Genomic DNA, 12,724 nt, shown 5'->3' on the forward strand with positions numbered 1-12,724 from the left:
CCTGTGCTATTTCATGCAGATGACACCTGCTCTGTGGTCAGCCAGCCCAGGAGGAAACTGAGATGAGGGTGGGAAGATGCACCGCATGTGCGCGCACACACACAAAGACCTTCCACATGGTCTCTACTGGATGTGTGGCTGATTCTCAGTGTGTCTGTTTGCTTCACCAGCTTTACCCAGTGCAGCCATGGGAGCTTCCCAGACATCATCCTTGTGCTGATAAGGAAGCAAATATCAGAATGATGTCACCATTCAAGGACATGGAGGTCAACATTGGGATCTGGGCTTAGACTACCTGGGTCAGTGCTTCTGGTGACAAGAGGGGTCCTTTAGGTGGTGTTGGTGTGAGCTGGGCCACCACCTCCAGGAAGGGGCAGTTCTCAGAGACTCAGAGCAATGCCAAGCTTGGGGTCCCATCTAGGCATGGATGGGTAAAGCCAGGACAATGCTAGGCAGAAGATGCAAATTCTGATCTTTGTCCAAAGTCAATGTTTACTCACCTTTGAACTCAGCAAGAAAAGCCTTCAGTGTGAAGTTTCTAAACAAACAACAGGACACAGTTTTGATGAAGCCACCCTGCCCCTGGGTCCCAGAGGATGCCATTGTCCACCCCAGCCATTAAGCTTGGCTTACAGCATCTTTTTTTTTTTTTTTTTTTTTTTTTTTGTTGTTAACTCAGTGTATTTATAAAATGAAAAGCTCTATCAAAATACTTTTCACTGGAAAAAAAATAAATAGAACAGACAATGGATCTACTGAAAGCACACATTCACTTTGGTAGACATCAGTGTAGGACAGCTCCTAACAAGCATATTTGCCCTTGTTCCCCCAAAGCAGAACAGCTTCCAAGCTAACTGTTTAGCCATTTTACTGAAATTTATGATGTTGACAGCGGGCTCATTCCACGTCATCTTCCGCCAAGCTCTGAGCACTTACAATTCTCTGACTAATGGTTGGAAGCTTAGTCAGAAGCATCTGGAACACCAGTGGTGAGAGAGTCTGCTGTAACGCTTGCAGCAGCTGCTGAGGCTGTCCACACACAGCAATTGCATTTGTCAGGTGGTCTACACCTTTCTCGTATTCACCTTGTGCTAATAACTCTTCACCAAGCTCTATCTCCTCAAGGAAAAATTTCTGAACAGCTTCAGCATCTTTTAAGTCAGGTAACTTGGAAAGCCCAGCTCTCTCCTTAGCAAGCTTCTGTTTCTTTCTTCGTTCTCGAAGCCTGTTCTTGAAGTTGGGGTCACTCCGCCTCTTGTGGTTGAAGTAGATGCAGTACCAGATGAAGAGGGCACCGCACACGCCCGCGGTGATGGCACTGTTGCGGCCCATCAGCTTCGCTCCGCTGCGGCGTGTGCCACCAGCTGCAGCCGTACAGACAGCGGTTAGCTCCGAGCGAGCGATCGGAGCCCGCCAGCCGCTTGCGGCCGCCAGCCTCCAGGCTGACGGCTTACAGCATCTTACTCCCTCCCACATTCAGGATCACAGGAGAGTGATCCCGTTTTGACTGCTGGGATGTGTCTCTGTGGCAGAAGAAACATATGAGAAGCCATCTCACCATCAACAGAAAAGACATCGATCTCCTGATGTCATCAATGGGGTATTTACCTCCCGTGTGTTTATGGGTATCTCTACATCTCAGTGGCAGGTTTTGAGGGGTTCTGCCACTGTGAGGTGGTATGGATTATCAGTCATTCCCACCCCAACGTTCCCTTGCACATTGGAACTCTGCCCACAGTGACAGGTGGAGAAGCCACTGGGAAAAGCCTAGAAATGGATTCTTACTGCTACATTTGCTTACACTGTCACTGGCTACAGTAGCCCTAAGCAGGCAGGTCATCCTGTCCCAAGGCTGGTTTCATTTATGGCTGTTTCCTGTTTTGTTCATTAGCAACTCTGTCACCTTCTCCCATGGGATGGGTAGCCATGGGAAGCTTAGCTTGCCTGGGTGGAGTGCTGGGGCCAACCTTCTCCTGGGCATTTCTCAGCCAGAGAACGCTAGAAGAGCGCCTTTTCTAGCAGTGCAGCCTCTAGGGAAGACAGTGCTTGCCTCCTCCCTGGTCCTCACTCGTTTCTGAATCATCGCTTGGATGCCCCCACACCTGACCTGGTGACTGACGTGCCTTTCTTCAGCTGGCTACGAGCTCATGCGTTTGATTGCTTTGTGCAGGCTCATCTATTATCCTTGCAGTTTTCACACCCACATTGCCTCTTTGTTTACTATCAGGAGCACCTTTAAGCTACATTTTTCGAAAATGCTTTATTTTAAAAATAATACTGATCCCACCCCACCACCAAAAAGTATCAGCCTAAAGAGAAAGCCATCAACGAAAGCTCTTAAAAATTGTGATAAGGAGGCTGAAGCGGAGCTCTCCACAATTGATGGCTCCTGGCAGGGGTGGAGGTGGAGAGGGACTCAGTTTTCAGCTTTCTTTAAGGGGCTGGCCTTTAAAGAAAGGGAGTTTGACCATGATCTAGTGAGTGTATGGGCAACACAAATTGGGCTTTCTCCTTCTCCTTCTCCTTCTCCTTCTCCTTCTCCTTCTCCTTCTCCTTCTCCTTCTCCTTCTCCTTCTCCTTCTCCTTCTCCTTCTCCTTCTCCTTCTCCTTCTCCTCCTCCTCCTCCTCCTCCTCCTCCTCCTCCTCCTCCTCCTCCTCCTTCTCCTTCTCCTTATTCTTACTCTTCTTATTCTTCTTATTCTTCTTTTTTGGGGGGAAGCCTACAGGGGTAGGAGTGGACCTGGGAGGACTAGGAATTGACTGAGAGAGAGAGAGGTTTATGATGTGATATTCCTAAATAATCACTAAAAATATCCAGAAAAATTAAAATAAACCTTTTCAATGTTTTTATTTTTTATTAATTATAGTTTATTCACTTTGTATCCCAGCTATAGCCCCCTTCCTCATCCCCTCTCCCACCCTCCCTCCCTGTTCTTCTATGCCCTTCCCCTAGTCCACTGATAGGGGAGGTCCTTCACCCCTTCCATCTGATCTTAGCCTATCAGGTCTCATCAAAACTGTCTGCATTGTCTTCCTCTGTGGCCTGATAAGGCTGCTCTCCTCTCAGGAGGAGGTGATCAAAAAGCCAGCCACTGAGTTCATGTCAGAGATTGTCCCTGTTCCCATTACTTGGATACTGAGCTGCCATGGGCTACATCTGAACAGGGGTTTTAGGTTATCTCCATGAATGGTCCTTGGTTGGAGTATCAGTCTCAGAAAAGACCCCTGTGCCCAGGTTTTTGGTTTTGTTTTTTTTGTTTTTGTTTTTGTTTTTGTTGTTGTTGTTCTGTTGCTCTTCTTGTGGAGCTCCTACTATCCCCTCCAGATCTTTCTATCTCCCCCTTCTTTTATAAGATTCCCTACACTCTGCCCAAAATTTGGCTATGAGTCTCAGCACCTGCTTTGATACCCTCCTGGGTAGAGTCTTTCAGAGGCCCTCTGTAGTAGGCTCCTGTCCTGTTCCCTGTTTTTTCCCTCTTCTGATGTCTCTCCCATTTGCCTTTTTGAATGAGGATTGCGCATTTTACCCAGGGTCCTCCTTCTTGCTTAGCTTCTTTAGGTGTACAGATTTTAGTATGATTATCCTATATTATATGCCTAATATCCACTTATAAGTGAGTATATACCATGTGTGTCTTTCTGCTTCTGGGATACCTTACTCAGGATGATGCAAGTCCCATCAAATTACAAACACAATTCTTTACAGACCTTGAAAGAAAAATTCTCAATTTCATATGGGATAATAAGAAACCCAGAATTGCTAAAACAATCCTCTACAATAAAAGATCTTCTGGAGGTATCTCCATCCCTGATCTCAAGCTGTACTATAGAGCAACAATAATAAAAACTGCATGGTACTGGCATAGCCTGATGGATCAATGAAATCTAATAGAAGACCCTGAAATAAATCCATACACTTATGGACACCCAAGTTTTTACAAAGACACCAAAACCATATGATGGAAAAAGACAGCATCTTCAACAAATGGTGCTGGTCTAACTAGGTATCTACATGTAGAAAAATGCAAATAGAGCCATACTTATCACCCTGCACAAAACTGAAGTCCAAGTGGATCAAAGACCTCAATATAAAACCAGACACACTAAACCTGTTAGAAAAAAAAGTGGGGAAGAGTCTGGAACTCATTGGCTCAGGAGACAACTTCTTGAACAGAACATCAACAGCACGGGGTCTAAGAGCAACAATCAATAAATGGGACCTTATGAAACTGAAAAGCTTCTGTAAAGCAAAGGGCACTGTTAGGCAGAACAAAACGACTGCCTAAAGATTGGGAAAGGATCTTCACCAACCCTATATCTGACAGAGGGCTAATGTCCAGAATATATAAAGAACTCAAGAAGTTAAACAGCAACAAATCAAGTAATCCAATTAAAAAATGGGATACAGAGCTAAACAGAGAATTCTCAATAGAGGAATATCGAATGTCAGAGAAACACTTAAAGAAATGCTCAACATCCTTAGCTATCAGGGAAATGCAAATCAAAACAACCCTGAGATTTCACTTTACGTCCATCAGAATGGCTAAAATAAAAAACTCAAGTGACAACATTTGCTGGAGAGAATGTGGACAAAGGGGAACCCTCCTCCATTGCTGGTGGGAATATAAACTTGTACAACCACTTTGAAAATCAATCTGGCACTTTCTCAGACAATTAGGAATAGTGCTTCCTCAAGATCCAGGTATACCACTCCTATGCATATATCCAAAAGATGCTCAAGTATACAACAAGGACATTTGCTCAACCATGTTCATAGCAGCTTTATTTGTAATAGACAGAATCTGGAAACAACCCAGATGTCTCTCAATTGAGGAATGGGGACTGCAGCTCAGGAGTACAGCACTTGCCTGGTATGGGCAAGGCTCTGGGCTCCATCCTCAGTACCACAAGCAAACTAAAAATGACAAAACAAATAGAAGAGGGGGAAAGCAGAGGTGATTGTCATTCACTTACAGTGAAGAGCTGCACAATAAATCTGATAAAACACCACCAAAAGGGAAATGTGAGCAAGTATGCATTTAGAATTCTGTGGCATGTACCAACAAAGTCAGGAAAAGAGGACAAACCAAAAAATTTTTTTGTTATATAAAACAGAAGAAACCAACATTAATTATTTATACAAATCCCTTCCTAAAAAATCCAGCTGCATCCTGTAGCCACAGATACAGTGTGGGTCTCTTCTTCCTAACCCATTTCTAAGCCCTCACTCCCTGAGACCAGACAGGAGAGGGGCAATGGCTGAACCCTGTGACTCTGGCCTTTCCTTAGCCCACAGCCTCCTGGACCTCAGAGGCTACCCTGGCTCCTGGTGCCAGCAGCTGTCCCCAGCGTACCCCCTGAAGCCCAGGGCTTTGTGCCCTTCTCAGATCAGACCCAGAAGGGGACACACAGAACACTCCTTGACAGAAACCTGGGGGGCAGTCGGCATCACGCTCAGGGCTTGGTTTCTTTGTTCTTTTCTTTTATGTGGCTTGAGTGAGCCAAGCCTTGTGTAAGGAGACAGGGCTTGGTGGAATGCTCCAGGGGCAGGCCTGTCGATTGACCCCAAATCAGGCTGGCCATGTCTCCAAAGAACCCAGGGTCCTCTGCTGAGAAAGGAATTAGCAGGGACCAGAATCTTGCCTGCTAAGGGCATCCACTGACCTGGATCCCACCCACCTCCATGCCTGTTCTCAGTGTAGAAGGACACAGAGAGAGACACACACACACACATACACACAGAGAGAGATTTCATGAGAACATATGTCATACCCAAGTGCTAGCAGCAGAGAGAATGACAGACTACTGGGTTTAAATTTATTTCATTCTGTGCTTGAGTCTCTTTCTTTTTAAACAGCATCGTCTTTATATAAAATCGCTTTGTCCCACTGTGTGTGTCTGCAGCCCTCACACATTTTGAGAATAGCACTACCAGCAGCCACACAACTCATCAATGTAATACCCAAAGACACTAAATGGCCTTGCCTCTACTCATCAGTAAGCTGTGTAAGACATCAGTAGGACTATGTGGTATTTCAAAGCTGTGGTATTTGCAAAAGCCACAGTGAGGCCAGCAGCAACTTCCAGCTCCATTGGCACCTATGGATTCACATGAGCCAGGATAAGGCAATCCTGCTGTGACAGGTTATAGCTATGGTGTGGTGACAGCATATCAGATAGATCTTTGGATTTGTTTTAGGACAAAAGAACACAGAATAGTGGGGTCTGGAAGGATGGAGAACCAGGAGGTTGGGGTTTTCATTGCTGATTCAAAGCAGGGAGAATTGGGCTTGCTTCTCCCTGATGGTCCAGTGATGTCTGTGGACGAGTGCTTTGTTAGGAGTAGGGCTAGCAGCCTAGCAGGGCACATAGGTGGAGCAGGAGGACTGGAAGCAGATGCTAGCTGGTGACCAAGGATGGCTACTGCTACCTGGCACCTGCCAGGCAGTGTAGCGGTTCTGGGTATAGGCACCATTAAGCATCCATCATTTGCTACTTGCAGGCACCACCACAAGCTGAGGGCCTTGTACTGAATCAACATTGGTCTCCACCTAGCCCAATGGCTTGGCTGCCCATCACCCATATCATCCCTGGTGGGAGCACACAGGTTTGGTCAGTCTGGATCCTGGGTGGAAGGGAGAGTTGAGAGAACAGCTCAGCTGTTTTTCAATCATGTCTCCCTCAGATGTGGGGTAACTGGACCAATGGATCAGAGTACAGGGAGGGGCAAGAGGCAGGGTGAGTCCTGCAGCACATACTAAGGGCAGGGGCTAACCGAGGTTTTTGCTAGTGCATTCTTTCATGTTTTCAACAGGGAATTCTAGGCAGAAGCCCATCTCATGAACAGGGAATGCAAGGCAAGCAGCCTGGGGCCTGGACTCCCTTTAATTCCTCCTGAACATCTTTGAGGGATAGAAACTTGCCAAGGCTGCTGGCCCAACCTGTGTGCCCCTTAAAGTCAGCAACCTGCATCTTTACTGAGTCTGTGTTGAACATCTACCTGGATCAGGATGTTTAGTGTTGGAGCTGACCTCCAGGTAAGGAATTTAGCTATAGTCAAACTCTTCCCTCTGCCTGGGGGGGGGTGCGCTTCCCAATGTACTTCCCAATGCACTATCCAATTGCACTCACTGAGATCAGGATGCTATGTGCACCCCCAGCTACCTAGGATAATTCTTGGGTTGGTAGCTACACAGGAAAAAGTAGCCAAAGTACATGGACAAAGAATTAAGAGAGAAGCAAATGGCTTTTAAATGCCAGAAGGAAAGCCCGCTTCTTACATTAGAAGTATAAATTTGCAATACTTTGTAGTGGTTAAGACAGCTGTTGAGATTGTTGAGGAAATGCAGACCTGGCTCTTTAGAAGTAGACTCAAGAATGTCTACCAGGATAAAGATGCTTGTAACTCGAGACTAGACATTTTCCATCCCACACACACATCTGTGCACAAAACCAGGGCTGTGCATGGCAGAGCTTCCCATTGTAAGAAACTAGAAACAGCTTCTAGGGTCCTCAGTAGCAAATCAGCTAACGGGTACAGCGGAGGGACAGCAATGACTGAAGAGTGAGAAAAGTCCATCAGAAGTTATAGAGAAGCAAACAGAAAGGGAGGAAGCAGAGTGTGTGGTGTCTTATGTCTGCAAAGCAAGCGTGCATGGTATATGTGCATACACAAACACACATGAGCATGTGTGAAGGTATGGATATGTATGCATGCATTGTTATATTTTCTCACACATAAGTGAGTATATATGTAAAAATTACATACTCACCTGCTTTACATGTATGTGTATAAAGATACATACATATCAGATCACTGGTCTTAGATAGGATTCTATTGTTGTGATAAACCACTATAACCAAAAATAACTTGTGGAGAAAAAGGTTTATTTCCACGTACAACCCTCAGGTCACACTCCATTAATGAGGGAAGTCAGGGCAGGAACTCAAAACAGTAACCTAGAGGCAGGAAATAAAGCCAAAGCCATGGAGGGGTGCTCCTTACTGGCTTGCTTCTCCTGGCTTGCTCTTCATACTTTCTTATAGCATCCATGACCACCAAAGGGTGGAACTGCCTACAGTAATCTGGACCCTCACATATCAACCCTCAGTCAAGAAAATGTACCACAGGCTTGCCCACAAGCCAATCTGGTGGAGCATCTTCTCAGTTGAGGTTCTCTCTTCCAAACAAGCCTAGCTTGTGTCATGCTGGTATATAATCATCCAGCATATCATCTATTCAGCTCTGTGCGTATTCACAAACCCATCCATCCTTCCACCCACCTATCTTTTGTTCATCATCCACCCACCCATCTATCTGTTTTTCAATGAATCCATCCATCTATTTATTTATTCACCCATCCAGCCACCTACACACCTATTCATCTACCCATTTATTCATCCACCTATCTATAAATCCATCCATCTATCCACCAACCAGCCCATCCACCTACCCATTCATTCATCTTCCATCCAACCGTCCATCCATCCATCCATCCATCCATCATCCATCCATCCGTCTGTCACTCCATTCACCAATGTTAAGAACTGAAAGAGTGGTGGGAAGGAGTGAAATGAGAGGCTGGAGGAGGTGGGACACTTTGCACTGTGAACTCTCTCATTCACTATTGGAACTCTGTGCTGTGTGTATGCACAGTGGATAAGGATACTGGCAATCCAGGCTCCATCTCTAGAACCCACATGAAGGTGAGAACTAACTCCACAAAATTGTCCACTGCCTTCCATAGACACACACCACACATAAATAATAAATAAATAAATTTTGAAGTTGTGTGCCCTCCAGATGGACCTTGTCAATTATTGGAAGACAGACCCAAAACAAGTTAGGAGAAGGATAGATTGCTCAGATTCTGCTGACATTGCCACCTGTTTGTTTCAAGGCTGGAGGAACAAGACAACCCACTTATCAAGTGGGTCCCACACAACCCCACACAGGGTCTGAAGGCTGGTGCAGCTGCAGAAGCTTGGCTGGGAGTGAGATGGGCTCCCAAGTGCGCCCTACCTGGCAGGATGCTCAAATGGCCATGGCTGCTCTGCGGGTGCAGTCTCTTGCCCTACCACCAGTACTTCTTCACATCCTCTGTCTCCAGGGTGGACGGAGTCATCAGGCTAGAAGTGGATTCCTGGAGTTCGGTGGTGAGGGCTGAGCTGACTGGGCCTGTAGTCAAGCTCAAAGGAGCAGAGGAAACAGGATGAGCAAACCCTGAAGTCAGGTGGAAGTCAGCTGAACCTGGGGGACGACAGCTCAGGGAAAGAGATTCTGCCCTGACCCTGGCATCCTGAGTCCATGTAGGGCTACTTGAGTGGCACGCATAGCAGAAGGACTCAAATGCAGCAGGGAAATACGGACACCTGCCGTGTACCCACATTTGTAAGGGAAGATGCTTGTGAATGCTGCTGCCCACATGCCAGCTTGAGCAGCCAAGCTGCCTTCATCCTCTCTGCATAACACGCACCCTACATTCTCACAGCACGACTCCCGGCAAGCTCTGAGAAATCAATGTCAGCAGCGGCTTGACTGAGTGTACGATGTTTTCATTTCGCCCCCTCTTTTCACACTCCTAAATTTGCCTGGATGGATAATTAAAGGCGTATTTTCATCTGATGTTTGGAAAATCCAGGCTGCTGGGTAGGGGGTGCTTAGGGTAAGAAAGGGGTATGAAACTACTAACCCTGAGTGTGAGAGTTGCCTAAGGCACACTGACTGGGTAGAGGCCAGAGGGAAGGCAGTCTACTAAGGAATAGAACATCTTGCTGCAGCAAATGAGGAGGAGCAACTACCCCTGCTGAGGGCATGAAGCTGTTAATCAATTTCTCTCTCTCTCCTTCTCTCTCCCTCTCCCCTCCCTCTGGCAACACACAGGACACAACCACTGCTCCCTGGATGGGGTCACCAACAACTGGGAGAACTAATCCTGGGGATTCTCATTGGCAAGCAAGCCTGGCCAGGGCAGTATGTGGGGGGCATCTGGCCATCTGCACCCCTAGCCTGGCCCAGCTGGGAACTGGGTGGATTCCTGGAGCGGGTGCTAACACCATTCGCATTCTCATTTCCAGGAATAAAATCGCTTCTACCAAAAACCTCATTCCCTCACCCTCTCCAGAAGCAGATGGGCTGGACAGAAGTGATCATGGGCACTTTGATTTACCTCAGTCATTGCTCACCCCATGTTGCCCACTGTCACCACCCACTCCCATTCCTGGTTCCCCAGCAAGGATGAGAAACATCTGTGGCCAGAAACCAAGAACAACTTAGAGTGTAGTGGCTCTGAGGGCCCTTGCTCCGACCCCACAGGACACCAAGACTAGTTTTCAAGCCAAAGTGGAAAGGTTTCCATCTGTGTAAGAGAGCTGGTTCCTCTATTAGCCTGAGACAGGGGGTCAACCTGACCACTGGATGCAGGTGGGTGAGGTGAGCCTTTGAAGAGAATGTGAGGCATACATCAGCATGACAGGCAGACTTCATGGGGGGGGGGATGGGAGGGGCAGGCTAAAGGAGGGGCAGGAAGGACCAGGCTGACATCAGTGAGCCAGAAGAGAGCAGCTGGAACCCTTTCTCACTCATGGTCACACAACTACACTGAATGACAAGGACAAAATATGCCCAAGCCCCCTAACCTCAACTGTCACCACCTGCAGCTTATAAGGAAGCCCGCGAATCATCGAGGCTTTTGTCTACTGATTTGTATTTGTTTTGCAGGCAGCTGCTGGCACCTGTTCCAGATGTAGCAGCAGGCAAGGCACTGGGCACACACTGAGCCACTCAGAAATGATACACAGTGCAAGGCTAGAGGACGTATTGACTTACCAGGGACTCAGAAAGAGCTGGCCATGGCTCCTGGCTTCCCTCAGCTTCTCCCTCCTTACTCACTCTGGTTCACAGCACATGTCAGAGCTAGAGAGAACCAAGCAGATGTCCTTAGCTAATGTCCTGTGAGTGGTTGCTTTGCCTGCACACTGGCTTTTGCTCTGCCTGCTTCACATTCCTTACCTTGGGTTAAAGTATGGGATGGGGATGCTGCAGGGGATGACTCAGTCAGTGTTTGCCAAGCAAGCGAAAGGAGCTGGGTCCTGTTCCCCAGCACCCATGTGAAAATGTGCCAGTACATGCCTATAATCCCAGGACCATAGTGGTGTGGGAGTGAGATTTGGAGACAGGCAGATCCAGAGTTCTCTGTCCAGCCAATCTAGCTGAAGCAGTAAGTTCCAGGTTCAGTGAGAGACCCTGTATCAAAAAATAAGGTGGACAATATTTGACAAAAATAAGGAAGATATCTAGCACTGATGACTGGCCTCCATACACTGCACACATGCACACACACACACACAGACTCACACACATAGAGAGACACACACATACATATACACATACACATACACACATCACAGAAGATAGATCTGGTTTCATGACTGCTCTTCCCCCCACCCAGCTAAAGCCTCTTGTCCTGTCCCTGAAATCATCAGCCCAGGGGGCCAGGCACCAGGAGACTGAGGAGAAAACATGTCAGCACGAGCTACACCACAGTAGTGAGAAAATGGATCTCTAGGCAGGTGAGGAAGCTTCCAACATGTCAGGATTTTTCACACTTCAGAGCTACACACACACACACACACACACACACACACACACACACATACGTGTGTGTGTCGCAAAACCAAGTGAGCCAATATCATCAAAAGACTCATCCAAGGCCAGCATGGCCCTGGCACTGTGTACATGTGACTTTATCATGACGGTTATTATGAGCCAGAGAACAGGAAGCTTGAACAGGACGTGACTCAGCCTGGCAAATGGGCCAAGTGCTTAGGAACAATTCAGATTATCCGCTCTGAGCTCTGGAAGATGGGCAAAGAGGGACCTGGCTGTTTAGTTGATGCTAAACCACCATTGCTACTTCAGCAGATGAGCTTCTCCAATGGGGCCACCCTGTGGACCCCATCATTCATGCTGCCTCCACCATGTGGAGGCTCCTGTGTCCCTTCCTCTAGATGCTGGGCTGTATCTGACATCTCAGCTCACACAGTTCAAGAAAACATGGGATGTAGCTTCTAAGACCAGATCATAAGAGGCCGCATGTTTCCTTCTACCTTGCTCTCATGGACAGCCTCCCTCGGTGCCCAGCAGCAGTGTTGGAAGGCAGCCACACAACCAGCAGCATGGAGCCACACACACTGAGGTTGCTTCCAGCGGCTCTGGCTATGGCCCCTGCTGACAAGGACACGCAGAGTTGGTGTATAGAGGCTGTGACCCCAGATCAATGCAGACACAGCTGTCTGGCCTCCTGGGGTCTTTGGAGCATCTCATTCACAGAGTGAGAGGGAAAACACTGTCCCCACAGATCACCACGCAGACCTGTGGGCGAGCTCAGCACTAGCTGCACTTGTAGTGTTGAGTTGAGAGTGACCTGCTCCCTACCGTTGGTGCAGCAGAGGAATGGGGCAGCCGGAACTAAGACCCGGGGAATGTGTCATTGGCTTTGAATGTGTCATTGGTCAGCAAAGGAAGCAGGAGAGGCTCCAGGAAAACTGTAGTCAAGCAGCAGAAACCTGAGTGCAGTACTGAACACCTTAAGACACCAGAAACTGCTGGTGAGGACAGGGAGGGAGAAAAGAGGAGAAGGGAGGCAGGGAGGTGAGGAAGGAGGGAAAAAGAAGGGGAAGGAAAGAGGAAGAAAGGAACAGAGGAAGAGAGAAGAGGAGAGGA

The 12,724-nt window shown here is 47.5% G+C and overlaps 1 protein-coding gene across 1 annotated transcript; it reads right to left on the minus strand.

The window, feature by feature from the left end:
* Window positions 1-678: 678 nt before the first annotated feature.
* LOC110566804 (mitochondrial import receptor subunit TOM20 homolog) lies at window positions 679-1,476 on the minus strand. Its single transcript, XM_060390522.1, has one exon. The coding sequence runs from the start codon at window positions 1,474-1,476 to the stop codon at window positions 898-900; it is 579 nt and encodes a 192-aa protein (XP_060246505.1). The 3' UTR covers window positions 679-897.
* Window positions 1,477-12,724: the final 11,248 nt, after the last annotated feature.

This window comes from Meriones unguiculatus, chromosome 8 (assembly GCF_030254825.1).
Source record: "Meriones unguiculatus strain TT.TT164.6M chromosome 8, Bangor_MerUng_6.1, whole genome shotgun sequence".
NCBI lineage: Eukaryota > Metazoa > Chordata > Mammalia > Rodentia > Muridae > Meriones > Meriones unguiculatus.

Bases quoted from the DNA above. Each gene is read 5' to 3' on its own strand.
- LOC110566804 (XM_060390522.1), bottom strand. From the start codon at position 1,476: ATGTGGGAGGGAGTAAGATGCTGTAAGCCGTCAGCCTGGAGGCTGGCG.